Source organism: Aspergillus terreus, genomic scaffold, assembly GCF_000149615.1.
Source record: "Aspergillus terreus NIH2624 scaffold_3 genomic scaffold, whole genome shotgun sequence".
Classification (NCBI taxonomy): Eukaryota; Fungi; Ascomycota; class Eurotiomycetes; order Eurotiales; family Aspergillaceae; genus Aspergillus; species Aspergillus terreus.
In genome coordinates this window covers 2148676-2171697 of record NT_165926.1, presented here as the reverse complement: position 1 = coordinate 2171697, position 23022 = coordinate 2148676, and the positions used below count along the sequence as shown (strand labels likewise).

General features: G+C 53.7%; 8 protein-coding genes across 8 annotated transcripts; 4 read left to right on the top strand and 4 right to left on the bottom strand.

The window, feature by feature from the left end:
- Positions 1-1047: 1047 nt before the first annotated feature.
- Positions 1048-2646, top strand: ATEG_02662 (aromatic alcohol reductase; the record flags this gene model as incomplete). Its single annotated transcript, XM_001211840.1, has 6 exons — positions 1048-1117; positions 1168-1293; positions 1396-1419; positions 1511-1535; positions 1583-2117; positions 2185-2646. 6 exons carry the CDS (start codon positions 1048-1050, stop codon positions 2644-2646), a joined length of 1242 nt encoding a protein of 413 aa, XP_001211840.1.
- Positions 2647-2796: 150 nt separating this feature from the next.
- ATEG_02661 (uncharacterized protein) lies at positions 2797-4240 on the bottom strand (the record flags this gene model as incomplete). The annotated part of the gene is made up of 2 exons (XM_001211839.1): positions 2797-3580; positions 3633-4240. The coding sequence occupies 2 exons, from the start codon at positions 4238-4240 to the stop codon at positions 2797-2799; spliced, it is 1392 nt and encodes a 463-aa protein (XP_001211839.1).
- Positions 4241-8528: 4288 nt separating this feature from the next.
- On the top strand, positions 8529-9527 carry ATEG_02660 (uncharacterized protein; the record flags this gene model as incomplete). Its single annotated transcript, XM_001211838.1, has 1 exon — positions 8529-9527. One exon carries the CDS (start codon positions 8529-8531, stop codon positions 9525-9527), a length of 999 nt encoding a protein of 332 aa, XP_001211838.1.
- Positions 9528-10254: 727 nt separating this feature from the next.
- Positions 10255-11104, bottom strand: ATEG_02659 (uncharacterized protein; the record flags this gene model as incomplete). The annotated part of the gene is made up of 4 exons (XM_001211837.1): positions 10255-10635; positions 10694-10761; positions 10808-10844; positions 10901-11104. The coding sequence occupies 4 exons, from the start codon at positions 11102-11104 to the stop codon at positions 10255-10257; spliced, it is 690 nt and encodes a 229-aa protein (XP_001211837.1).
- A 1495-nt stretch (positions 11105-12599) lies between these two features.
- On the top strand, positions 12600-14326 carry ATEG_02658 (flavin-containing monooxygenase; the record flags this gene model as incomplete). The annotated part of the gene is made up of 6 exons (XM_001211836.1): positions 12600-12874; positions 12943-12956; positions 13001-13250; positions 13309-13377; positions 13427-13660; positions 13735-14326. 6 exons carry the CDS (start codon positions 12600-12602, stop codon positions 14324-14326), a joined length of 1434 nt encoding a protein of 477 aa, XP_001211836.1.
- Positions 14327-14826: 500 nt separating this feature from the next.
- ATEG_02657 (uncharacterized protein) lies at positions 14827-16651 on the bottom strand (the record flags this gene model as incomplete). Its single annotated transcript, XM_001211835.1, has 3 exons — positions 14827-14866; positions 14928-16433; positions 16485-16651. 3 exons carry the CDS (start codon positions 16649-16651, stop codon positions 14827-14829), a joined length of 1713 nt encoding a protein of 570 aa, XP_001211835.1.
- A 2338-nt stretch (positions 16652-18989) lies between these two features.
- Positions 18990-20515, top strand: ATEG_02656 (C-terminal helicase domain-containing protein; the record flags this gene model as incomplete). The annotated part of the gene is made up of 2 exons (XM_001211834.1): positions 18990-19651; positions 19870-20515. The coding sequence occupies 2 exons, from the start codon at positions 18990-18992 to the stop codon at positions 20513-20515; spliced, it is 1308 nt and encodes a 435-aa protein (XP_001211834.1).
- A 520-nt stretch (positions 20516-21035) lies between these two features.
- On the bottom strand, positions 21036-22652 carry ATEG_02655 (uncharacterized protein; the record flags this gene model as incomplete). The annotated part of the gene is made up of 1 exon (XM_001211833.1): positions 21036-22652. One exon carries the CDS (start codon positions 22650-22652, stop codon positions 21036-21038), a length of 1617 nt encoding a protein of 538 aa, XP_001211833.1.
- Positions 22653-23022: the final 370 nt, after the last annotated feature.

Sequence of the window (23022 nt, the reverse complement as noted above, 5' to 3'; positions counted from 1 at the left end):
GTCCAAAAAAGCAACTATCCACCGCGTGGACATGGTTGATTTGGCAGGGCTGTCATGCTGAGAGCGCGCTGGTCGCGCTGGGCGTTGGTGTCTCGCCGAGGTTCCGAGCTGCATCGGCGTACTTTTGAACATGCATGCGGGGTTATCTAAGAGAGATTGCGAGATCTAGGGAAGTTATTCCCGAATTAGTATCAGGCTGGTGTGTTACCCTCTGTTGTGTACAGGATGTAGATGAATGCCAGAATGCATGCATCTAGTATCTCCAGCCAACCAATATACAAATACTCATCAAATATTGGGGCAGCAATTGCTTTAGGTCCATCTATAACTACCACTACTGATCAATTGGCCGTCGGACAGAAAATGGTTGGACTTTGGGGCTCAAGAAAACGGGCGAATATACTTCTGCGATGTAGTGTGGTAGAAGCAAATAACGGACCCATCCGCATTGGCTGGACGCAGACAGGTGAAAACAAATGCAGTCAACAGATAGAAAGAATCCGTCTGTCAGACATTGAGGTAAAGCACTGTCTGGTAGTAGTATCACCCATGGTACGCACATCCGTCGCAAACATAGGGATTCCAAATATCGTTCGAGGACATTGTACAGAGACTGAAACCGGAAGGATCATTCCCAACTACATCATGCGTCGTGGTTCTGATAGACCCGGCCGCATTTAATACATCCACAAAGGCGACAGTGGAGGTATGGTCTTCAGCGGCTGTCTCTGGAATGTGTCACGGAATGCAGACCAGATGGCCGGGCTGAGACCGGCGGCAAGGGATGGTGCTCCATCTTTTTCATAGACAAGCTCAATGCTTTTGGTCACTGGAATGTGTCTGGAGTATCTTGTGTAACGATGCTCAGGCTGCGTTCGTCTACGGCATCATAAACCCAAAGTATAAAGGGCGAAGCCTCCAAGTAGACAGCAAGCGGACACAACCATCTATACTTTCTCATCAACTTAAACACTGCATACCTTACAACGTAAGTCCCGAGTCCAAACCACTACGGTTCCCTGGTCTAACAACGACTAGATCATCACAATGCAATTCAGCACTGTCCTCACCCTGCTTGGCTTTACAGCCATCGGTCTGGTCCAGGCCCAGGGACCTTGTAAGTCCCAACTATAGTCACAGTCAAGTTGCAGTATTAACATACGACAGACGACGCCCCTTGTGGTAGCTACAAGACGTGCCTGGACATCTGTCCCAATGCCGACTTCTTCCCCTTGATCGACCAGTGCGAGATTGGAGACTCGGGAGAGCCAGACTGCTACGTCAACTTCTACTGTGCCTAGACTGACGAGTTGGATGCCTATGATTCAGAATGATTCATAGGATAGGCTAGTGATTATATCTAGACCATTGCAATGAAACACTATGCCTGTCAAGGTAAAAGCGATTCGCAAGTCAGATGTAAGCTGCATTAGGTTGAAGCCCAGACCAGTGTAGAGATGAGTGGCGTCTTTAACAAGCCGGCATTGGATGATGCTGTGGACCTCAATAGTTTCTCTGAGTCAGTGTACTCCAGAGTAAGATTTTAGCGCAGCGCGTAGAAACATATTACTTCACGCTCTAGCTACCTATCTCAATATCATCCTGGACATACGTCCTGGAAACAAAATGGAAATCAAAACAGTCGCCATCTTCGGCGTAAGTCCTCACCATCTACCCTCGATGCAACCCTAACCGCCCAGGCCTCGGGCAACTTCGGCGCCCCCATCACCGCAGCCCTCCAACAAGCCGGGCTCAAAATAACCATCATCACCCGCCCCGAGTCGACTTCGACATTTCCACCAGGAATCCCCGTGATCAGAACATCATACACCCTCGATGACCTGACTCCCGCCCTTCAAGGCCACGATGCAGTCGTCTGCGTCGTGGGGCCCCGCGGGATAGGCGCCCAAGCCACGATGGTGGATGCCGCCAAAGCCGCAGGCGTGAAACGATTCATCATCAACGATTTTGGCTGGGGCCCCGATTTCAAGGGCATGCCTGAATTCGACGAGATCCATGCCCATCGGAAGGCGGGATGGGACCATGCTGCGGCCACGGCGGAGCAGAATAGGAGCTTTACTTGGACGGGTATTACGTCTGGGAATCCGATTGATTGGGTATGAATCCATCCGAGTGTTTCTTGCAGGACTGGATTGGCTTGTGTTGGAGATCTAATGATGAAAGGCAATGAGAAAATTCCCCCTGATGGGGTTCGACATATCGACCTGCTCGGCTGTTATCTACGACGACGGCACTGAGGAGTTCACCGGGACAACCCTGGACGGCATCGGCCAGGCTGTCGTGGGTGTCCTGCAGCATCCGGAAGAAACGGCCAACCGCTTTGTTAAAGTACGGAGTATCAAGACCTGTCAGCGGGCGTTGTTGGATGCTTTTCAGTCTGTGACTGGGAAGGAATGGGACGTTCGCAGGGCTACTACTCAAGACCTGATTGAAAGTGGACGACGGAAGCATCAGGAGGGTGTTGGGGGTTGGGTTCTGGATTTGGTTGTTGCTCAGTTATTCGAACCGGGCAAGGCGAGGTGTGTTGTTGCGGCTTCGCGAGAAGAATCGGATGCGGGTTTGCTTGGGATGGTCGAGGAGAGTCCAGAGGTTGTTATTAGAAAGGCCTTGATGGGGGATGCCTGATCCATTGTGGACATGCTTCCACTTGTCCTCCATCACAAGATAACATAAACATGGCCGTTGATGATATATCAAACATCGATTTTATTCCACAACAATACACAAACAGCAACACTGCTATCAAACTCCCCCACCACTATGCATCAGACTGCATCAGGCGCTGCCTCTCAAGACAAGACTGACCATGGAGTACGCCGGGGCGTTGACACGGGCAACACCACCACTGATAGACGCAGTGATGTCTCCAATCTCTTGATGATCGCTGTCCATAACATACCCCTTGACAGACGCAGCCCTAAACCCACCCACACTCACCGGCTGTTCAGACGATCCCATATTCAAAATCTGCACCGTCACACTTCCATCCGTATTCTTAAACGCCATCAACTTCACCGTCGACGTGCTCCCCAAGATATCAATTTTGACCGCTCCAGGACGCACAAACCGGCTCCACATCCCAAAAGCCCACAGTCGCCCAGACGGCACGACCGTCGTCCCCTGGATAGTGATCAGACACGAGTTCGTGGTTCCCACTTCGATCCCCTCCCAGTACAGGTACGCGCTGACGCCGCCTTCCTCGATGGCCGAGTAGATCTTGTTCGCCCACGTCAGGCCCTCCCCGGTGCTACCATTGTAGTACCAGTTCGTGTCCCACGCGCCGGACAGATCCGCATTCTCTGTCTCCCACACGGGGATGGAGGCACCCATGGGGCTGGTGGGGTCAGACGAGTACGAGTGCGAGGTGATTCTTGAGAGCATGTCTTCCACGCCGGCCGAGATGAGCTGCTGGGTGCGTGTTTTCTGGTCGTCCCAGCCCATGGAGTCGCAGCAGGTGATGCCTACGTCTTCGAGGCCGGCGCTTTGCAGGGCGGGGTGGAGCACTTTGATCACGTCCGCTGCTTGGTATCCGTCGGATTGCATCGAGGAGTAAGAGGTTCTGCTGTGTCGTCAGAAGGAATACTTCCAGTTTTGTGGAAACAGACACTCACACGTAGTCCGGCTCATTCAAGAACCCCAGATGAGTGACGTTCAACCCCAGGTCCCTATAATCCTTGACATACTGCACCAGGAAGTTGACATACGCCTGGATCCAGTTTCCGCTGTCGCACGTCTCGCCCGTCACTCCGCACAGATATCCTCCATTCGACTGGTCGTTGTTCGTCTTCATGAATCCCGGGGCACTCCACGCATCGGCGTAGATAGTCTCCACGCCGTACTGTACCGCCTGCTGCGTCACCCAGACTTGGTTGGAGTCTGAGCCGAGGCTGGCATACTGCGGCGTGGCATCGGGTGATCCGGGGCTGTTGGGCTCGATACTGTCGCCTTCGCCGCCCGAGCCGATGCGGTTACGCAGGATGGTCATGCCAGCCCCCGACGTGGTGTTGAAGAGGAGATCGAGAGCATACTTTCTCTGGGTGGACGGGAGATTGTACAGATCGCTTGCACGGCCAAAGGCTTGGGAGAAGCCGAAGCCGTCCATGGTCTGGTAGGTCTTGTTGAGACTGACGGTGGCTGTTGTCGATCGAGGCAGGAGGTGGTGGTGATGGGCTGCCAGAGCCGACACACCCATGAGGATGGATAGAAGGAGTGAAGCCATGTTTGAAAATGTCTTGTTGATTCCCTGGTGGTTTCTTCGGGGAACCAGGAGTTTCTCCTCCTATATATACCCCCATATGAGCCGTTAATCTGCAGGATAAACCGGCACGGAGATTCTCCCGTAGGTCTGGGAACATTATTCCGAACGCCATGTCTCATTCTGCAACAATATCGGTGTGGGCCCAAAAGCTTGATAATGCTTAGCTGTTGGGGCGAGAGTATCCCCCAATCGGGTAAATTAAATGGAGATATTGAAGGGGGGCCTGTTTCATGTTGATATGCTTGAAACGCGTCGGGTGGTTTCATTATATGGGCTCCCACTCCCGGTCGTCGGTCTTGAGATGGCATTCGGCTAAATCCATGTCCCGGTGGAGGATTTCAACATTATATGACGCCCCTGGAACTGAAATAGGGAGAGATCGGTAGTGTCACTGTGCCGCAATTCGCCATCCTCGATGGCACGACACAATCTAGCACAGTCTATATCTTCACCGGGACTGTCGTACCACCAGGAGTTGCTCTTGTCGTTCCTTCGCGTATATCAATGGCGGGTTTCGGGCGTGTTGTGGAAGTCGGTATGGTTGAGAAGTGGTCAGTTTCAGCCTGGGCATGGGTTGATGTGTCCTCAATCTGAATGATATGCGAAAATATTTTGCATCGGGAGATCAGATAGCGGAGATCGAGGGGACTGTAAGAAATGAGGATATCTGTTCTATTGGATTTGTTTTGGATCGATGGTCGGTTCATGATATTGCGAATGTATGGAAGCTGGACCGAAGTGCTGTTATTCATAACATGAGCTAAGATTCCCCAATGCAACCAATTCCAGAGTAAAGCAACAACATGGAGTCATATACCACACCTAGTCCCCCCTCCATGCCCAACCATCACATAACATATCCCTGGATGCCAACAATGCCGTCTTCTTTTGCGGTTTTGGTCAGCTTGGCAACAACTCAGGGGGTCTTACCTAGGTCGTCATCACACCCAGCCTTGGCAGTATGATATCGGCGCATGACAAATCTCAAAGGTTTTGAAAGACATTCGGTCCGAAGTGAAAAGGTCGCAGTCTCATTCTCATTCTCACTCATCTCACCTGCAGGACGTCACGACAACAAGAACATACCTTAAGAGTCGCAACCAGGTCACGAGGGTCACCAAATAGTAGACGCTCTTCCTGGTGGACAGGAGACAAATGTACTTCCCGGGCACGAGGCGGGGAATGGTCTGTCTTGTGGCTGTTAGTACAGTTTACTCCGCGGAATGGAAGTGACATACTTCTTCAACGATCAATAATGGCACCAGCTTCTGCTGTGTGCCCGATAAAGGCTGGGAAATATGAGATTTCCGTCAGCATTGCTGTTGACCCATAGATGCTCTGGAGACATACCGAAATTGGTGACAGCTACTGCTGTTTACCAGGAGAAAGTGGCATCAGCTTCTGCTGTCTGCCAACATGAGAACGATATAAACTCGCCTACCGCACTGTAGTGGCACCAGCATCTGCTGTTTACCCAGTAAACGGAAGGCGAGACGAAGATGTCTGCATCGTACTTTGAGCTTCCACCGGGTTATCCATAGGTGTATCCAAGACATACCTACCGATGTAAGTGGCATCAGCTTCTGCTGTCTACCAAGGAAGATGGAATCGATAGGACCTCCCCAGCCCTACTGTAATGGCATCAGCCGCTGCTGTGTGCCCAGTAGGGAGGGGGGTGCGGAGGAGGATAGTGGCATCAGCATCTGCTGTGTGCCACGAAACACAACCAAACCCCCGCCGTACTGTAGTGGAGCCAGCTTCTGCTGTTCTCCCAGTGCGGAGGGGGATGGTCGAGTTGTCTGGAGTGTACTTTGAGCATTCAGATTGAACATCCATAGACGGTTTCAAGAAATACCTTCGGAGAAAGTGGCGTCAGCGACAGCTGTTTGCCAAGAAGGGGAGGAGGAGGAGAGGAGAGGAGAGGCGAGGAAGACGGCTGGGCTGTACCTTGAGCATCAAGTCCTTTCATCCATTGAGGCTTTTGAGACATACCTTCTCGAAAAAAAAAAAAAAGTGGCGCCAGCGACTGCTGTTCACCAAGGGGCCCCCCTGTCGACGAGGATCTGCACACTGTTAGCGCATTCAGAGGATGACAATCTAGATATCAAGGATGTTGAGATGTAATGAGTGAGAATGTGTGAGAATGAGATGGAGAATGAGAGTGAGAGTGAGAGTTGCCGGGGAGTCAGAGAAAAGAGGCGGCAGGGGAATAATGAGATGATGAGAGAGGGTGTGTGTGGGTGTGTGTGTGAAAGAAGAGAAGAGGAGAAGAAGAAGAGGGCAGGGTAGGGCTTTAAATATGAGGGCCTGGAGGCCTCAGGTCCCATTAGCGAGATATCAAACACAAGTGTCGTCACAACAGCCCTGCCTTGTGATGTAATGGGATGGCATGTGGTTTATCTCTCAGTCATAGAAGAAGTCTCACCCAGCACGAGTGTCCAATGTTCTCTGGCGCCGTGGACTGCTCACTTTCCAGTATACTCCGGACAGAGAGGACAGGCCAAATGAGAGGTCCAACATGAAGCCGGGATCCTACGGTGTAGGCTTCAGGTTGTTGGTAGATACGAGTAATAATCAACCTTGGTTATATCGCAGATCATGTTACCTCAGTTCCCTTGTTATATTGCAACCCAACGATCGTCTCTGTTTCACGCCGACGACAACTGACGGCAGGTATCTCATGGCATCCAGGTTGGGTCATTATTGCGGAGGATGCACGCCATACGTGTTGGTGCGGGCGTCGTCATACCAGCGTGTATAGAGGTAGAACGCGTGTATGCTCGAGTATCACCGCGGATGGCAGCTACTGGGTTACGGCTAGCCTGGCTCCTTGTGATGGAGGAAAACACACTGTAAACTCTTCACGATGATCTGGATTCAAACAGACCTTCTATGGGTCAGATTTCTCTTTTCCCTGATGCCAACTAAACACTGTATCGTTTCTATATATGATCGTGTCGCTTCCCTCATAACTATTCCTCGTAGAACCCGATAGCTCATTGATCCCCCAACAGCAACCGCCATTTCTTCCAGAACCACGGCGCAACCCTCCAACTTCGCCTATCCCACGGCTGCCCACCATGACAAGTGATCCCCCCTCTGACCACAATATCCGTCTTGAGGTCCACCGAATCCAACAAATTCGGCGCAGTGGCCGCCAACATGATGGCCCGTGTCCTCATGGCCGGAAATGGAATCAGATCCAGAAGTGGGTGGTGTGGGAAGAGGATCTGGGTCAAAGTTGGTTGAAGGTGTGCGGGTATGCCAGGATGAGAGATGGAAAGAATTAAAGAGCGAGGATCCTCCGACATGGTGGTGTTTGGGCGGTAGAAGGGCGAACATAGAGACATGCATTTGTAGCTGAAAAACTCCTCCACGCTGATGCCAAGGCTACTGGCGTTGACAACGCATGCGCGGAGGAGCGTTGTATGGGTGAGCTCGAGTGAGCTTCCGTACGGGTCTGGTAAGAAGATATCGGGTTCATCTGTTGAACTCGACTCTGGTGTGATCGGGGTGTCTGTGTATTCTTGTATATCTGTTGCAGCGAAACCAGTGCTCTTGTCACCCGCACTGTCGGAAGGAAACAGATGGTCGAGCGTCAACATCACCAGCGGCGGTGGTTGATGCGACGGTGTTGCATCCTGATCAACGCCCGGTAGATCCACAGCGGGCCAGTCGCCCCGTTGCACGTCTTCAACAAGCTCCGCTTGACTATCCGAGTGATCGGGGATAGATGGCCGGATGTCTTTCGCCGTATTCAATTTTCCCGTGCATTGTCTTTCTCGCTGTAACCGTTCTTTCTGTCTCTGACCTGCTCTGGTTAGCTTCGCCACTTGTCCGATCTTATCTCCGGCAACTCACGATAAACCCGTTGCGCGATGCGGTTCTGTTCCTTGCGCGCCGGCGTAATGACGCGCTTCGGACGATTTCGCGCACGGTCACTACCACAATTCTCAGACATGGTGTGATCGGGCCCGGTGAAACAGAATGAGGATGATGGAAGTCGGAGGAAAGTTGTTATCGCGGACTGGCTTACGGCCTCTGCACCAATCGGAGCGCGCGAAGCCACCGTAAGCCACATCTGGCTTACTTCGCGATAGCTTCAATTTCTCCGATCCAGGTAAGCCATTCCTCCACACCAGAGATATAAAATGGCTCCTTTCTACCCTCAATGCCAGCTCATCAACAGCTCACAGCATCACAATTCTCAGACTCCTGACAGCGCATCCCAACCCATCAACCACCCACCATGAAGACCATCGCAATCATCGGCGCCACCGGAAACCAGGGCCTGTCCGTCGCCAAGACCTTCCTCAGTCTGGGCGACTGGACCGTCCGCTGCCTCACCCGCAATCCATCCTCGCCTGTCGCGCAGGATCTCGCCTCCAAAGGAGCCGTCATAATCCAAGCGGATCTGGCGGACGTCGCATCCCTCCGCTCAGCCTTCGACGGCGCGCACGTTGTCTTCTCCAACACAGACTTCTGGGGCCCCTACGCAGCCTGTGGCGACAGCCTCCAAGCCTACAACACCGAAGTGCAACACGGCAAGAACGCCGCCCTCGCAGCAGCCGAGATCCCCACGCTGGAGCGGTTCGTGTACTCCCTCCTCGGCCCGATGAAGAAACACTCCCAGGGAAAGTACTCGAACTCGTACCACTGGGACGCCAAGGCCGAGATCAAGGAGTACATTGACACGGCGCTGCCGGAGCTCGCGGCGAAGACGAGCTATATCATTCTCGGGGCGTATACGACGAACCCGCTATTTATTCCGCGGTGGGATGAGTCGGTCAACAAGTATCGGTTCGTCGTTCCCCTCAAGGAGGACTGCAAGATGCCCATCGTCGCGACGACGGAGTCGACGGGGCCGTTTGTCAGGGCGTTGATTGAGGAGGCGCCGAGGACCAATCTTCTCGCGTACGACAGTTGTCTTGACATGAGGGAGGTTGTGGATCTCTGGAAGAAGGTGACTGGGGTCGAGGCTGATCTTGTCTCCTTGACACCAGCGGAGATGCATGCGTCGTTCAAGATCCCGTGGGAAGTGCTGGACGGTCCCGCGTTCATCCAGGAGTATGGGTACACGGCGGGCATTGAGAATGTCATCCATCCGCGGCAACTGCGCAACCCGCCGCAGACGGACTCCTTTGAGGACTGGTTGAGGAAGAGGGATTGGGAGGAGGTCGTATCTGGGGGGAAGAAGGAGCTGAGCTGGGTTGTGCGGTCGTCTTCAGGACAGGGTGTGTCTCAGTAGAAGATTTTGGTGATAATGGGTCTGTTTTTTGGTTCTCTTGTTTGTCTGTAGCAACCATCTTTTGATATCTTGTTAATTAGAATCCAGACATAGGAAAAACATAGGAAATAATTTTATGACAGCCAGCCAGCCAGAAGTACACCAAAGACCCTCGCCTTCCACGCACCGAACCACACACCAACACCAACAAGCCGAATCAAGAAAACCGGGAATACTGCCCCTTCTTCTGTGCCCACGACACGTCCACATCCTGCTTGACCGTGATCGACCCCTGCTGCTCGACATCCGTGCTGTCACCCGCACCCTCCTTCATCGAGCGCGACCCGTTAATGTCATTCATCAGATGGACCTCATCCACACACCCAAAGTCATTCACAGTGCTAAACAGCGAATCCTTGGCAGGCTTCTTGCGCGCCCGTTTAATCCACGTCGCCGTCTTCGACGCAGCGCTTTCCTCCGTCTTGTTGTTGCTGCTGCCACCGGAGCGCGTCCGCACGACCGCCCACCAGCGACGGAAAAAGTGTCCAAACGTCGGGAGGCACGCACAGATAATGCCCACAAAGGGCTCGACGCAGGACCAGATGAACACCGGGGCCATGGTCCAGGTGGCGTCGTTGCTCTCGGTGTTGCGCTTGAGAGCAAGGATGCGGCAGATACTGGCGACACACACGCTGTATCAAACATATTAGCGGCCGTTTCATGGATAAAGGGCGAAGGGTGAAGTGACTTACAAACTTCCCAGGAGCAGAATACCCACCACAGCCACCTTTTGCGACAGCGGCATCTGGAGTTTGGAGATGATGGGCATCGGCATGCAGAGGATAATCACATCGATCAGCATGGCGGCGATGCCGTTGCCAAAGAAGAACTTGGGCACGTCAATGCACACCCCCTTAGCCGTGGGGTCGGTATACAGGAGCCAGAAGTATGGGAGCGGCCGGCACGCCACGTTGATGGTGACGATGATCGTGATCCAGTATCCAATGACCAAGAACAGGCCGATCCCGAGGGTCCAGCGGAAGCCGAAGATGCGGCCGTAGAACATGACGATCGAGGCTTTGGTACAGGTGACGGCGGTGGCGTAGATCATGACATAGGCGAAGAGGATCTGGAGAGGCTGTTTGTTAGTATATTTGGGGACTGCGAATCACAGACGGACGACCTACCTTCCACACCACGGTGAATTCCTCGATGGTCAGAGATTGCAGGTGGTAGCCGTTGCCATATGGGATGCCTGCAGTCGTTAGCAAAGAAGGTCAGGATGGGCTGGATGCACTTACTGAGAAAGCATGATATGGCAGTACCCCAGGAAAAGATCTATAATACCCGCAAATATCAGTATGGCCCCAGATGCAAGATGGCAGGGGGGTTACCAGAGCTGGGATAATGAGGTAGTCGTCCGTCGCCAGCGTCACATCCTTCGTCCTCAGACGAGCCACAATGCGCAATCCGACAGCAATCGTTCCAAACACCGCGACGGGAATCACTGCGCCCAGCAGGTTGCCCGTCTGGTTCTTGGTCAAGTCCACCCCTGGGGGCGCTGGGCCGAAATCGCCCGTTGCGACAGCACTCGGCATGGTGTATGGGAAAAGGAGAAGAACAGATTCAAGAAGCACAGGTCGGAACGGCAGCAGCAAAGGCTCAACTAGATGGCAAGGACATGAAGCTGACTCAAGAACTGAACGAACGACTGTCTCCCCAACTACCGTCTGCTCATCTTACGTACAGTATATATACTCGACCCTCTTGTTGTGGAAACTGCACCGCGGAGCTGGTTGTACTTTTGCCTTAACAGTGTTTGATATCGACTTGTCCTATGTGAGTAGGATCCGCGCGTAGGATTCGATCCCTGACCAACACCGAGCGCGACAATAGACCTATCCCCTGTCAAAGAGTTCGATGATAGGTCCCGATACACGCGATGCTGGAGAGCGCAGACGCAAAGACAACGTCTCTCGGGACGATGGCGGGAGCTAGCGAGTATGACAGGTAAATCAGGATGCAGTGACATGGACGTCAAGAGCCCGGGGGATTCGGATCATCATAACCGGCGTGTATCACCGTTGGACTGGTTCTGCCCCTGGTGCAGTCTGAGCTTCTTCACATGGTGTCTTCACATGGCGCAGTGATATAGCATTTATATCTGTCGCAAGCCACGGAGATCTGTAGAATGTGACTTGTTGTTCGTATGCAGGGCTTACAAAGGCAAGGCAATTGCATTTGCACAAAGTACAGCATGAGTTCACACAATACAGGTAGACACTGCACATCTCGGCTGATGCCCGAGATGTCTTGAACGGAAACAACCAAGACCGGCACGGGATACAGCCTGCATTAGAGTAGCAAGTGATGTGCAATTTCGGCCGCCAACTCTCGGGGAAGACCTTCCCCCCATCCTTGAGGCCCACAGGCTGTCACTCAAGCGACAAGGCCGTGTCTACGGAGTGTACGGAGTGTCCCACTAACGACACACCAAGACCTGCAGCTAGGCCGGGGTCTAAGCACTAGCCCGCCGCGGGACGTCCGTCTGGAGCCTGCTGCTGGTCGGACAAATCCCATGGGCGAACCCACGCTAGGACGTAGACCTCCTCTTTCTTTTTCCTACGGACCACTCACACGACTTACAGCCGGATAGCACCGTGCAGAGTTTCCGAGCATGGCATCCTGACACGACGGCGGGTGGCCCATGCTTCTGACATGTCCGCAGCTAATTTCGCCAGCGGGATGCGACCCGCTGTGCCGCGCCGGTCTGGACACGCCCATGGGGCAGCCTGTACTTTTGCGCAGTTCGTCTCGTTGCCTCGCTTGGAAACATGGATGCAGACCCAGCTGACCGGGGGTCGGATGCCGGTGGCTTCTGATCCCTCCTCTCGTTCGTAAAGGCACCCACTAGGCAGACTTGGGTTAGATACGTAGAGCGAACAGGGGGTGGAGTGAGTGTGGGAAGCACCAGACAGGAGCGGGGGAGTGAGCAGTCCACGCTGGGTTATAAAGGAATCACTGTTCGTGAATCCCGGTCTCAGACAAAGATACCCTGTTGCCTACAACCCCATTGTCCCTTCATCTGCCGCAATGACTGTCTCGGAAATCGCGAACGGCCACACCCCAGCCAATGGAGTGGCTGCTGGCAACCAGCCCAAGAACTGGATGCCGTGCAGCGACCAGCCGGCGTTTGCTCGCAGAAAGCTGAAGATTATTTGCATCGGGGCCGGCTATTCGGGGCTGACCCTGGCCCATAAGATCGAGCATGAGCTGAAGCTGAGCGATGTGATCGAACTCGTCATCTATGAAAAGAACCCCCAGGTCGGTGGCACCTGGTTCGAGAACACCTATCCAGGAGTGGCCTGGTAAGTGGCTTGTCGTTCACCGATGATTCCAATTGCATCCCGATCTAATCGATTCATCCATTGCCTAGTGATATCCCTGCTCGTATGACCTCCAATCGGTTGCTGCATATGGTTCTGACCTGCTAGATGCCTATACGTTCCTGTTCGAGCCCAATCCGAACTGGTCGCACTTCTACCCCCCTGGCGCCGAGATCGAGGAGTATATTCAGCGCACGGTGAAGAAGTACAATCTGGACAAGGATGTCCAGTTCAATTCCCGCGTCAAGGAGACTATCTGGGACGACAACGCGGGTAAATGGCTGGTACGGGTTGACCAGGCTGGCACCATCAAGGATGACGAGGCCGATATCCTCGTCAATGCTTCTGGATTCCTCAAGTGAGTCCTTCCATTACCATGCCGTCGGTGTTCGACATTGATGCTCATATGTGTCTAGCAAAACCAACTGGCCCCAGATCGAGGGCTTGTCCGACTTTAAGGGCAAGCTAGTCCACACCTCGCGATGGTAAGCTCCTCCACACCACCTCACCATATCTCTTCCTGAACTAGCTCAGGGACAACTCCTACGACTGGACCGACAAGCGCGTTGCGGTGATCGGAAATGGCTCGTCCGGCATCCAATGCGTCGCAGCCATGCAGCCCAAGGTCGCCAAGCTGGTCAACTTTGTCCGCAATCCTACCTGGGTCTCGGTCAACTTTTGCGCGGAGAAGACCATCGACGGCCACAACTTTGCCTACACCGAGGAGCAAAAGCGACAGTTCGCAGAAGACCCCGAGGCGCACTTGAAGTACCGACGTGAGCTAGAGGCCAGGCACGTCCCCTTCCTCACCCCATACACCACGCACTAACAACCTGGTCCAGCGTCAACGCATTCTTCTACGGAATGTACAAAGACCATCCTATCCAGCTCGGCCTGACCGCAGCCTGCAAGCAGCAGATGGCCGACCGCATGAAAGGCATCCAAGACCCCACCGTCGTGGCCAAGATGTCCGAGCTGGAGTTTCGCCCTGGATGTCGGCGTCTCACCCCCGGCGACGGATACCTGGAGGCCTTTGCTAACCCCAACGCGACCATGACGTTCGACCCGATCGAGCGCATCACTGAGCGCGGCGTGAAAACGGTCGGCGGCGACGAGCAGGAGTTTGACATGATCGTCTGCGCGACTGGCTTCGACACCAGCTTCATTCCGTCGTGGAAGCTCGTCGGCCGCAACGGCGCCGTCCTCGATGAGCGCTGGAAGACTGACCCGGAGGCATTCTTCGCGGTGCAGGTCGATACCATGCCGAACTACTTTATCTTCAACGGGCCCAACTGCCCGATCTCCCACGGGTCGGTGTTGACGCAGGTGTCGTGGACGTGCGACTACATCCTGCGCTGGGCGAAGAAGATTGCCACTGAGGACATCAAGTACGTACCTCCCTGTGCATTCATTTGGTTTCCTGGGCTCTACTGACATAGGACAGGTCCATCGACGTGAAACGCGAGGCCATGGACGACTACAACATCTACGCGCAGGAGTTCTTGAAGCGCACGGTTTGGTCGGACGGCTGCCGCAGCTGGTATAAAAATGGGAAGACATCCGGCCAAGTCACGGGTGTTTATCCAGGCTCTATCTTGCACTTCAAGGACTGTCTGGAAAACATCGGCGGAGAGCACTTCAACATCGAGTACCGGTCGAAGAACCGGTTCTACTGTTTGGGCAACGGGGAGAGTGTTCACGACAAGCATGGAGCGGGTGATTTGGCGTATTACATGTAGGATCGTTCATCTGTTTGCTTTGATTATCAGTATGTTGTCTAGTGTTCAATTGATCAGTATATTTCTGTTATACTACTCTACCTTGAGCATCCACTCCCTCGCCCGCAACGTATTACTTTGACGACATCCTCGAATTCACAAAATCCACCAGATCGAAAAAGCTCTTCTTATAAAACCGCTCCTGCGTCGTCCGATTCACCACCTGCAGCCCAAACTGCTGCGCATAATCCCCAAACTCCCAATTATCAGCCCACGACCACGCCAGGGCCCCCATAACATGCACGCCATCCTCATACATCGCCTTGAGGATCTCCGACATATACGACAAATAGTAAATACTGCGCGGTGTATCAAACCGCTGGTCGGGAAGCTCCTTGTCCGCCTCCGCAAACACAGGGAACCCGAACTCGCTCACGAGCACGGGATACCGGAAGGTATTCCAGAGGTAGCCGAGGTACTCGCGCAGATACGTCGGGGTGATGTACACGTAGCTTTCCGAGCGGTACCCGATGTCCCAGCCGTAGACGTTCTGGGTCTCTTGCACGACGCAGTAGGGCCAGAGCGTATTGGCTGCGGTGTGGTTGGCGGCGCAGTCGTCGATGCCCTCGGGGGCCGGCGAGACCACCGTCGCGGTGTAGGGGTCGATGCCGAAGAAGTCAGATGTGTTGGCGATGTACGACAGGTCGTGGTGGCTGAGGGGTTTGGCGCCGGGGAGGGTGCTCAGGATGGAGTCTGGGTACTGCTGTCCGAGGAAGATGGGGTTGGCGAACAGGCCCAGCTGCATCTCGTTGAATCGGTTTGCTGCGGCGACGTCGCTCGCGTTACGGGGATCCCGGGGCACGCCGAAGTTGTCGTTGAACTTGATGCCCATCTTGCCGGTGGCTTTGAGCTCGTCGTGGTAGAAGTGGTAGACTTGGGCGTGGGCGTTGATGACGTTCTGCGCGCCGGTGAAGTTGAAGCAGTAGAGCAGGGGCTCGTTGAAAGTGACCCAGATTGGGACGCGGTCTGCGTAGTGCGAGAGGACGATTTTTGCGTAGTTCACGAAGGCGTCGACGAAGGTCTCGTTCTGGTAGCCTCCGTTGTTGTAGCCGATGTCCGGGCGAACGGTGCTGTCGTCCCCGGATACAAACATCCATGGAGTGTCGAAGTGGATGAGCGTCACGACGGGCTGCATGCCAGCCTCGAGGACTGTGTTGATGAGATCGTCGTAATGCTTGATGCCCTGTTCGTTCACGGGAGACCCGGGCAACACGAACGGCAGGATGCGGGTCCATGGAATCGAGAAGCTGTAGTACTTGACGCCCATTGCGGCCAGGCGTTGAATGTCTTGCTTGTACAAGTAGTAGTTCTCGTTGGTCACGTAGTCTTTCGGTTGATCAGAACCGACCAGCTTCTCCAGGATGGTAGGACTGCGTCCTTCGAGGGCCACGGCGCCTTCGACTTGTGCTGCGCTTCCAGCAACGCCAAAAACAAAATCGTCCGGGAAGTTGTAGCAGTCTGTTGGTCCGAAGTAGTCTCGGGGTGGTAGGACTAGCTCGCTGGTGGGAATTGGCGTGGGACTGACCGTCGTGGAGTACAGTCCAGTGGTGGTGTAGTTCTCAAGCTGGACCTGTTGCCACATCGAGGACCACGCTGCCTGTCCATATGGATCATCTCCATCGGTAGCTGTTATCTCTGTCTGCTCAGGCAGCCAGTTACCCCATGTCGTGGTCGCTGGTTTCGTGGTGAGATGCTTCACAGCCTCGGAATACGGCGGAGCGTATGTTTGAGTTGAAGTCGGCGCAGGCACTGAAGTAGCGAAGCTTGTTCTATTAGAATTTCCTCTCTTGATACTTTTAATTGAGGAGGCCTACCGAACAGTCTCGTTCATACTGTAAGAAAACGGTTGGAAATAATACTCCGGCGACGCTGCCGGCTGAGTACACTGAGGCCGTTCATCATATCCCGTCGTCGTAATGTACAGCTGCTGTGCTTGTGCACATGCAGCTAACAAAGAGAGGCAGATTACAGAATTTCGCATTTTGCGTAATTTTATCATAAGAATCCAACCTCATAGTGCTGTCCATGGCGCGCGCGACTTCGCACGTCATTTTATACACGGCTACGGTAGGGCTCGGTTTAATTCTTCCCCAGCTACCGACAAGACTATGCCGAAGAATAACCGTCTTTCAGGGATGATCAGCATGTCTTGATGCTGTATGCATTGCATGATTGGTATACGGTGTGGGGTGGGCTTCCTTTCTCCGCTTAAACCCCCGCCATCTCCAGATTTCGGAGATGAGCGTGCAGAGTTGCATCTCTCCACATCCCGATCGGATATTGTCCGACATTATTACCAGAACGGACACCACGCTACCAGTTGAAAGCCTCAGAACTGCCGATAGGAGCTTGATGGTCTCTCCTACAACTAGGCAATCTATGAGAGCAATGTTCGGTCCTATTACGACCTCATTTGGAGTGTGGAGATACAAGGCTCTTTCGCACAGGTCCTACTCTGTAGATTCTGCTAGGACCCCTGGACCCTCCGAGGTTTCTCCGGAGAATACCTGGGCAAGGAACTTACAATCCGCAGTTATCCGAGAGGAGGAAGTGTACAGTGGGTAGTGTGAAGCAGGCCGAAGGGACGTCGTACCAGGAGATATATATCTATGCGGAGGGTAATTGTGGAACGGATATGGACTCATATACCCCAGACCAGCTCTCACTGCAACGGCTTGCCTTTTCGTACGCTCACCATAACCTACCACCTGTGACTAGCGACAATAGTGATATGAATTGTAGGAATGTAAATCGCATGAATTTCGTCACTATTGATAATGTGACTAGGTCGAAGCCATGTCATTGACAAGACCCTCATCACCATCGTTGCTTCAATCAATCATCCATAATCACTAAAGCAAGCATTGAGAAGGAATCGTATCAGGATAATGACCTTGCGTTATGGAATGTAGGAGAACCTGCGTCACAGAAGACTTGTATAAGGTCGGTTGGTTCCTGAGACAGCACACGATTATTTTGGTTAGCCCTAGTCCGAATCGGGCATGTGATCTATATCAAACTTGGAAGTCATCAGGTAAACAACCAACGGCTTGATGGGACATGACTGACAGTAAAGAAAGACACCAGAAAGACCCCGGTAGTCTCCTGCCAATAGGTATTCTCCGTTTGGCCTCGACCATTCACTGTTTAGCAGAGGAAGAACGGTCATCACAGCGTATTTGCCATTCTTTCACCTCTTTGCTCACTGCGATTTCATTATTCATTCTTTCCTTCCACCATCATCACTACCTATACTTTCGCCACCCCTGCTGACTACCACATATAAAGTGATGGTCGACGCCCCTCTCTCTCCCTCTTCCTTTTCTCTTCCCATTCCAAACCTCGCGCGGGTGGACAGCAGTGCCTATTACCACTAAAGGCCATAGGACTACAAATGTCTTACTCTTCTGCCTCTGACTGTGCCCATCCACTCTCAAATTCCCGGCCAAGGCCATCAGATACCGGGGATAGAAGAGGAGATTGCGGCAGCTCAACAAATTGCAACGGATCTCGCCATCACCGTGTTGCTGCCCCCGACATCTGGTCAAAGCGGGATGCAGTCGCCCTTTTTGGAACGTGACGTTCCACATTGCCCAGATCACAACCGTCTCGCTCGAGACAAAGAAGGACGAGATATTCTACATCTTCAAGTCAAACGTCGACCTCAAGGGTGACGCGGATATCGAAAAGCGACACTCTCCCAGAGCCATCCAAGTATCCGCTGGCATCAGCGACTTTGCTCAGCAAGTCTGACAGTTATTCTTGTCGAAGGAAGAGCTCCATCGGATTACGGCGAGCCCTTTGGCTTCTTTTCCCTCATCGCCACGATCGAACCACGACAATGGGTAGTATGTCCCGGTTTCCGTCTCCAGCACGGGCAACGAGCGCGCCTTTCTTCAAATCCCTCTTCCCCAGTCCCAAATTGTGGGAAGGTCAGTCCGAGCTGCTTTTTCTGGCCCTTCGTGGCGGGTGACTCACAATGTCCAAAGCCGAGACGGACTACATCGCCATTAATAACGCGGCGATCAATACCGAGGCTGAAAAAGAACACAAGTGTCTCGCTGTTCGTGGAAGCGACATCAAGAGCGCGGCAGTTGAGGATTGAATCCTGTTAGGGATTTGGCCTAAACAAGACCGGCTGTTCCGCATCTACAGGGGATGCACCCTAGTTTTCCGTGGCAAGGACTGGTCCCTGAAGGAAAAGGCTAAAGGATATCGGATTCCTGGCAGGAAGGGGGCTCCTGAAGACTGGCAAGCGTCGGTGACGGAAAGCCCTCAAATGGAGGGTGCTGATCGACGCACCCATCCACGCGATCCTTATGAACGACGTTGATGTCGGATTCGTTGATCACGTCAATGAGGAGGATGTTAAAGTCCATCCGGTGGCCAACCCTGTGGTCCAGACGCAAATGCTGGAGGCCATCAGAAAGCTCTCGGAGCACTGGGGCGAAGAAAACTTCGACGCAATGTGCCGGGACTTCGAGAACCAGGAGACAGCAATCCCCAGCGGATCGCACGCGGAATTCGTTTCCCAGACAATCCGCCGACCTGGAAGCCCACCAAAAAGCTCTCGGACGACATCGAGCAACTCGTCGATCTCGCCAAAGAGAAACCTGGCAAATATCGCCAGTTCCTCGAAGGCATCCAGAGTATCCGCACTCCCGGGAGGGGAGGTGTTTTATATGGCAGCTAAATTCCTGACCGCGAAGGAGCGGATCCAAAACTATTCCTATGACTTCGATCGCGATGGACACGCCAGATCTACAAGAATGCCTCGTGGGGAGCCGGTCACTATCGAAGCCCACGGTTTCCTCTGGATTCCCGTGCTTAAGGGTAACTCGGAGGGGGAGGTCAAAAGAAACTTCAGAGAGTTCAACCAGCAGTGGCGAGAGCTGGTTGAGAACGTCATGAAAGATGTTCAAGTTGTCGTAACGTTATCACTTAACGTTAAAGAGATGATTCGCCGGGATTTTAGTCCCGAGTTCGTCATTTTTGACGAAGCCAGTTTTTCCGGGATCCGGAAATTTTCCATGTGCTGGGCCAGTTAAGGGTTGATGCGCGTGTGCTCTTCGTTGGCGACCATAAGCAGCTGTCGCCCCCTGTGTTTACAAAGCAGGGAGAGGTAGCTTGGTCTGCCTCAGCATTCGAGCGCCTTATCAAAAAAGGCTATCAACAGACACTCCTCAATGTGTCGTATAGGTCCCACAAGATCCTGTACCATCCGACGTCGGCTGCCTACTATGACGGCCAAGTCAAATCTTTCCGGGATGCGCCCCTCAGAGATATCGGGGTCAATGCCACAAACCCGCTAGTGGTCCGACTTGGCGACCAGACCTGGACCCTTCCAGGGCTGTCGCACTTCGTGCACCTAGACCACATCAGAGGTGACACGCAAAAGGATCCCTCGGGATCTTTGTATAATCCTCAAGAGGCCGAGCTCGGCGTGCCACTGGCCCGGGGCCTTCTAGACAGAGGCGTCCGGGATATCCTGGTCATGTCCCCGTACCGCGCTCAAGTAGCGCTAGTACAAAGAGTCTGGGAGCTGAGGAATCCCGAAGTACAGACGCGGCCCAGGATCCAGACCGTGGACGCATCCCAGGGATCTGAGGCAGACGCCGTGATTGTATTGATCACGCGTAATTTTGGTTTAGCAGGCTTCCTCCAGTCCAGCAAGAGGACCAACGTTATGTTGTCCTCCTGTGCGCGGATAGCCCAATACGTTGTGGGAAACTGGATCTTGGTCGGTAGTCGGACGTTTAAGGACTCCGGCAAATTTTACACCTACCTGGACAAGGCTGAGCGTGTCCTGGACGAGGCGGATGTGTATGCCATCGTTTCCCAGTAGTGAGGTAGGGGGAAGGGGTAGATTCTGGACGGTGTAAGGAAGGGGGGATGTTCAATTTATTCAGAGAAGGCTGTCAACCGAGAGAAGACCTTAATATCACACTCATGTTACTCACATAGAATCTTGTTCTGTGATTTGCACTCCACGAATAACAGTCATCTAGTCTCGTAGATGCTTGCATCGGCGCTAGATCAATCTACATAGTAGTAGAACAACGATCCTCCTCTGGCTCCATAAGTGCTTTGCATAGTACCTGATGCATCAGACCTGCTATAATGCTACTCCTATCCCCAAATAGTCTCCGCGAAATTACTTACGGGGCTGGCGTACGCTGTAAGGATCTGTAGTAGAACCTCGATCAGATGATGAGCATTGAGTTATATTAGCTACCTAGCTGAGAGCTAGTAGAAGATTTTAAAGAAAAGGATCTATCTCGACATCGTCCTCCGAACCACGCCCATAACCTTGACTAAGAGAAAGAGGCCGTTCCAACCACCAACACTCATACAGACTCGTGCCACTACCCAAACAACCGCTCCATCTTCATTAACAACGAGCTGATTAACCCCACGACGCCCGCCACCAACGGAATGATAAACGCCCTCTGCATAGCAGCTGTGATGGCCCGAATCGCTGCCTCCCTCAGGTCACCACTCAAGCTCTCAAACAGCATACTCTGCGCCCCCGCCACCGCGCCGTGGATCTCCGTCTGGCTGAACCCACGCCCCGCCAGGACTTCGTTCAAATTCCGCACAGCCAAAGACTGGAACACCTGACCGGCGACGACGAGACAGATGACCGTAGCGCCGATCTGGGCGATGTTCTGTAGGTTAATGGCGCTGAAGATGTCCGTTGGAGCCACTTTCAAACTGGCGACGGCGTAGCCCAGCTGCATCGTGATACCGGTGCCCACGGCCATCAGGATGCTGAAGCCGTAGATCTGCGCCGTCGGGGTGTCCGTCGACAGTAGACCGACAAACAGTCCCGCAGCCAGCGTCATCAGTGCCCCCGACACCAGACACAGCGGCATATAGTGCTGCACCTTGGGCAGCGCCCAGCCGGTGGCAAGGTTGCAGGCGATAGTGACCAGCAGGTAGGGGAGAAGCCGCACGGCGGCCGTCAACGAGCTGTCGTTCTGCGTAAACTGGAAGTAAATGGGGATGTAGTAGACGGTGAAGAACATGCCCGTGTTGGCGCAAGTTGTCGTGATGTAGAGCAGGGTCTGCGTGCGCGAGCGCAGTAGATGGCCCGGGAAGGATCGCGTCGCGGCCGTAGTGAAGACGCAAAAATACTGTTGCAGGGTGTAGAGTGCCAGGAGCACGGCGAAGACAACGACCAGGGCGATCGTGCGGCCGTCGCTCCAGGCCCACACGCCGCCGGCCGAGATGAAGCCCATGGCGAACATAACCCACATGCCGGCGCTGAGGACGAAGCCCACGTAGTCGAGCCGCATGAGGCGGTCATGCAGGCTCTTGCCCGCTCCTGGATGAATAGCCGGTAAGTTGAAAAGGTAGACGGGGGCCGTAATGGCGCCGATAATGAGGTTGATGTAGAACCCCCATCGCCAGGTAGCCGAAGAGTCAGAGAAGCCACCGCCGACAACAGGCCCGAGGATTGCGCCTAACCCCCAAACAAAGCCAGTGCCCGTAAGATACGTGCCGCGCTCCTGCCGCGTTGTCATAGCCGAGAAGTGATTCAGACCGCCGAGATAGATGCCTGTGCCGCCGGCGCCAGCAAACACGCGGCCCACAATCAGCGCATTCATGGTAGGCGCGGCGCCGCAGAGGGCCGAGCCGGCCTGGAAGAGCACGATGCCGGCGATGTACAGGTACTTCATGCTGAAGGTCGTATAGAGGAATCCGTAGGGCAGAATAACGGCCACTGATCCCAACGGGAAGCCGGCGCCGATCCAGGCTAACTTAGAGACTTCGCCGAAGGTCTCAATGACGGCCCCCTGCACGTCAGCGGCGATGGTCGTGTCTAGTCCGTACATAAGGGCCGAGAGGTAGAGGGCGGCGCAGATGAGGAACCAGCGAAAGCCGGTGATTTTACGGACATCGTCGTCATTGGCGCTGGCATCGATCTGACCGTCGGTCTTTTCTTCATTTCTGGCGGACATTGGAAGACCTTGCGGCATCGTGAGCTCAATAGACGAGGGATGGGTGGCAGAGGCCTCCACGTCTGTTTTCTCGCGCACTGCAGTTGGAGAGGTCTTCATAGCAAGAGGGGATGACTTCGTGACGAGGTTGAGAAACAACAGGGAGCAGTGTTCTGGGCAGATGTTAGGTCAAGCGGTAAGTCTCAATGAAAAAGGAGCCTCTAAATGGTGCATGATCGAGCGTATTTCTATTCGGACCGGTTTCAATTGGAAACAGATAGAGTACTAGGTAGTATAATATATGGTTCACGCCGAGGACTGCCTGCGGACTTCCCCGTGACAAGGGATCTATATCCGTTAAACCCGACTGTTGAGAACCAAACCATTATCATTCCATCAAGAACAATGA